The sequence below is a fragment of the Sinocyclocheilus rhinocerous genome, unplaced genomic scaffold, assembly GCF_001515625.1.
Source record: "Sinocyclocheilus rhinocerous isolate Xijiao unplaced genomic scaffold, SAMN03320098_v1.1 scaffold487, whole genome shotgun sequence".
Classification (NCBI taxonomy): Eukaryota; Metazoa; Chordata; class Actinopteri; order Cypriniformes; family Cyprinidae; genus Sinocyclocheilus; species Sinocyclocheilus rhinocerous.
Window position 1 is genome coordinate 130,325 of NW_015662061.1, and position 2,822 is coordinate 133,146.

Here is a 2,822-nt window from a genome sequence, read left to right on the forward strand (position 1 = left end):
GTATACTGTTGCCCTCTTGTTGGTCTGATTGCTTCTATTATTCTAATAGTGTATATAAGTGTATATAAGGGTCTGCTAAATGATTAAATGTAAGTGTAAATGAACATACTTTAAAATGTAATTTATTCCTCTGATTGAAATGCTGAACTTTCAGCAGCCCGATTTGATGTTCAAGAAACATTTATTATTATCAATGTTAAAAACAGTTGTGTTGCTTTATATTTTTCTGGAAACCGAGTTAGCTTTTTTTCAGGATACTTTGAAAAGAAAGGTCAAAGAAACAACATTTATTAGAAATCTTTTGTAATAAAAGATAAATAAAAGTCTTTACTGTCCCTTTTGATCAATTGAATGCGCCCTTGCTGAATAAAAACATTTTTTTTTTTTTTTACATTTTGAGAAATATATTCTAACAATATAAATCTTTGCCATCACTTCTTAAAAATTTAACACATCCTTGCTGAATACATGTTTTAATTTCTTTCAAAAAAAGAAAGAATAAAAATTTACTGACCCCAAACTTTTGAACTGTAGTGTATATTGTAAACATTTCTATTTTAAATAAATGCTCTTCTTTTTAACTTTTTATTCATCAAAGAATCCTGAAAAAAGTATCACAGGTTCCAAAAAAATATTAAGCAGCACAACTGTTTCCAGCACTGATAATAAATCATCATATTAGAATGATTTCTGAAGGATTGTGTGACACTGAAGACTGGAGTAATGCTGAAAATTCAGCTTGGCACCACAGAAATAAATTACATTTTAATGTATATTAAAATAGAAAATCATCATAATAATATTTAATAATACATCATAATAATATTTCACAATATTACATTTTCCCTGTATTATTGATCAAATAAATGCAGCCTTGATGAGCATAAGAAACTCCTGTAAAAAACATAAAAAATCTTGGTTCAATTAGATTTCACTATAAAACCCAGAAACTGACAAAATGTTGCTTATTGCAGCTATTTTAAGAATAAAAACGTTGATAAAAATGGAAGAGATAGCTTTGATTGCTTTCTGCTTTATTACATCATGCCTGGTTAGGCACTGTGTTACACGTCTGTCATTAAGTCACTTCCTGTCTAAGTGTCTTGGCTAAAATAGGCTGCAGTGAAGACCTCACAGACTATAATGTGACAGCAGAGTGTGGGCGGTGATCTGGGATCAGGGTTTGTACCTGTGTCTGCTCTTCTCTGCTCTGGATGGAGGGGTGTAGACTCTCTATGGACACACACTGGCGCTCACGGCCGTAGCTCCAGATCCAGTGGTGAAGCTGAGCGTGCCGTGCACAGTCCATCTTTCTTGTGCATCTGATACACAAACAAACAATGAGATAAGGCTCTGTTGAAAGTTACAGAGGATATGAAAGCAAAATGAAATAAACTTCAGAGGCCTCTCAGAGATTTTGAGATATTTTATAAAAGCATCATAGTTCAACGTCTGGGCAGGCAGCGTTAAAAGAAAACACAAAAATTATGTTGCTCATGTTGTTCTGACCCTATTATTTTGTCACAATGTCTGAGATTCTGTTTCTCATGTAACAAGAGTGGATGGCTATTTATGCTAAAAAAAACTCCAAAACAAAACATAAAAGCACTTTAAAAATATCAAAGTAAGTCCATATGACTCATGTGCTATATTCCAAGTCTTCTAAAGCCATATGACAGCTTTGTGTGAGAACAGGCCGAATTTTAAGCCGATATTGCTAGGATGATAGCATTCATGAAATTTAAGAGCTACAGCAGAGGACAATTATTTGTGAATTGCTTGTGGTTAGTAATGGTCTGTTCCTCATAAAAAGTTTTAATATAGTATCAAAAGACTTGGAATATAATGCATGAGTTGCACAGACTACTTTTATGGTGCTGTTTTGCACTTGCCTTGTTTTATGCACTTTGGTGCTTATTGCAGTATAAGTTACAATCCACTTTTACTGTATGGAAAACAGAAGCCTGGTGACTGAAAAGAAAGAAAGAAAATAATATAGTGTCAAAATGCATGGGGATAAATAGATGACAATTTAATTTTGGGGTAAACTAACTCTTTAAAAAGAAATATAAACCATTGATCAAAGGTTTGTGGTCGGTGAGATGTTTTTAATGCTTTTGAAAGAAGTCTCTTATTGTCATCAAGGCTGCATTCATTCAATTAAAGACACAATAAAAACAGTAATATTGTGAAATACATTACAATATAAAACAACTGTTTTCTATTGTAATATATTTTAAAATGTAATTTATTCCTGTGATGCAAAGCTGAATTTTCAGCATCATTTTTCCAGGCTTCAGTGTCACATGGTCCTTCAGAAATCATTCTAATATGCTGATTTGTGCTCAAGAAACATTTCTTATTATTATATAATTTTGTGGAAACTGATGCATTTTTTTCAGGATTCTTTGAAGAAGTAGAATGTCCAAAATAATTAATTTGAAATAGAAATCTTTTGTAACATTATAAATGTTTTTACTGTCACTTTTGATCAATTTAATGCACCCTTGTTGAATAAAAGTATTAATGTCTTACTGACCCCAAAAATTTGAACAGTTGTGTAGTATTAAATCATTAAATCAGATCCCTAGAACAATGCCCTACAAAAAAACATGTTGCCCCTTGGTAATATTATTAGAAAATACAGGATTAGTTTCCACTGTTATGCTGATGATACTCAACTATATATCTCAACAAGACCAGATGAAACTTCTAAATTATCTAAGCTAACAGAGTGTGTTAAAAATGTAAAAGATTGGATGACCAATAATTTTCTCCTATTAAACTCGGATAAGACAGAGATATTACTTATTAGACCAAAA

General features: G+C 31.7%; 1 protein-coding gene across 1 annotated transcript in view; it reads right to left on the bottom strand.

Annotated features, from left to right (window-relative positions):
- The window catches only part of LOC107727420 (plexin-B1-like), a 75,403-nt gene that overhangs the window by 24,322 nt on the left and 48,259 nt on the right, over positions 1-2,822 (bottom strand). Inside the window, exon 6 of the mRNA XM_016537287.1 lies at positions 1,190-1,322. Coding sequence (XP_016392773.1) covers positions 1,190-1,322 — 133 coding nt within the window. The remainder of the gene's footprint in view (positions 1-1,189; positions 1,323-2,822) is intronic.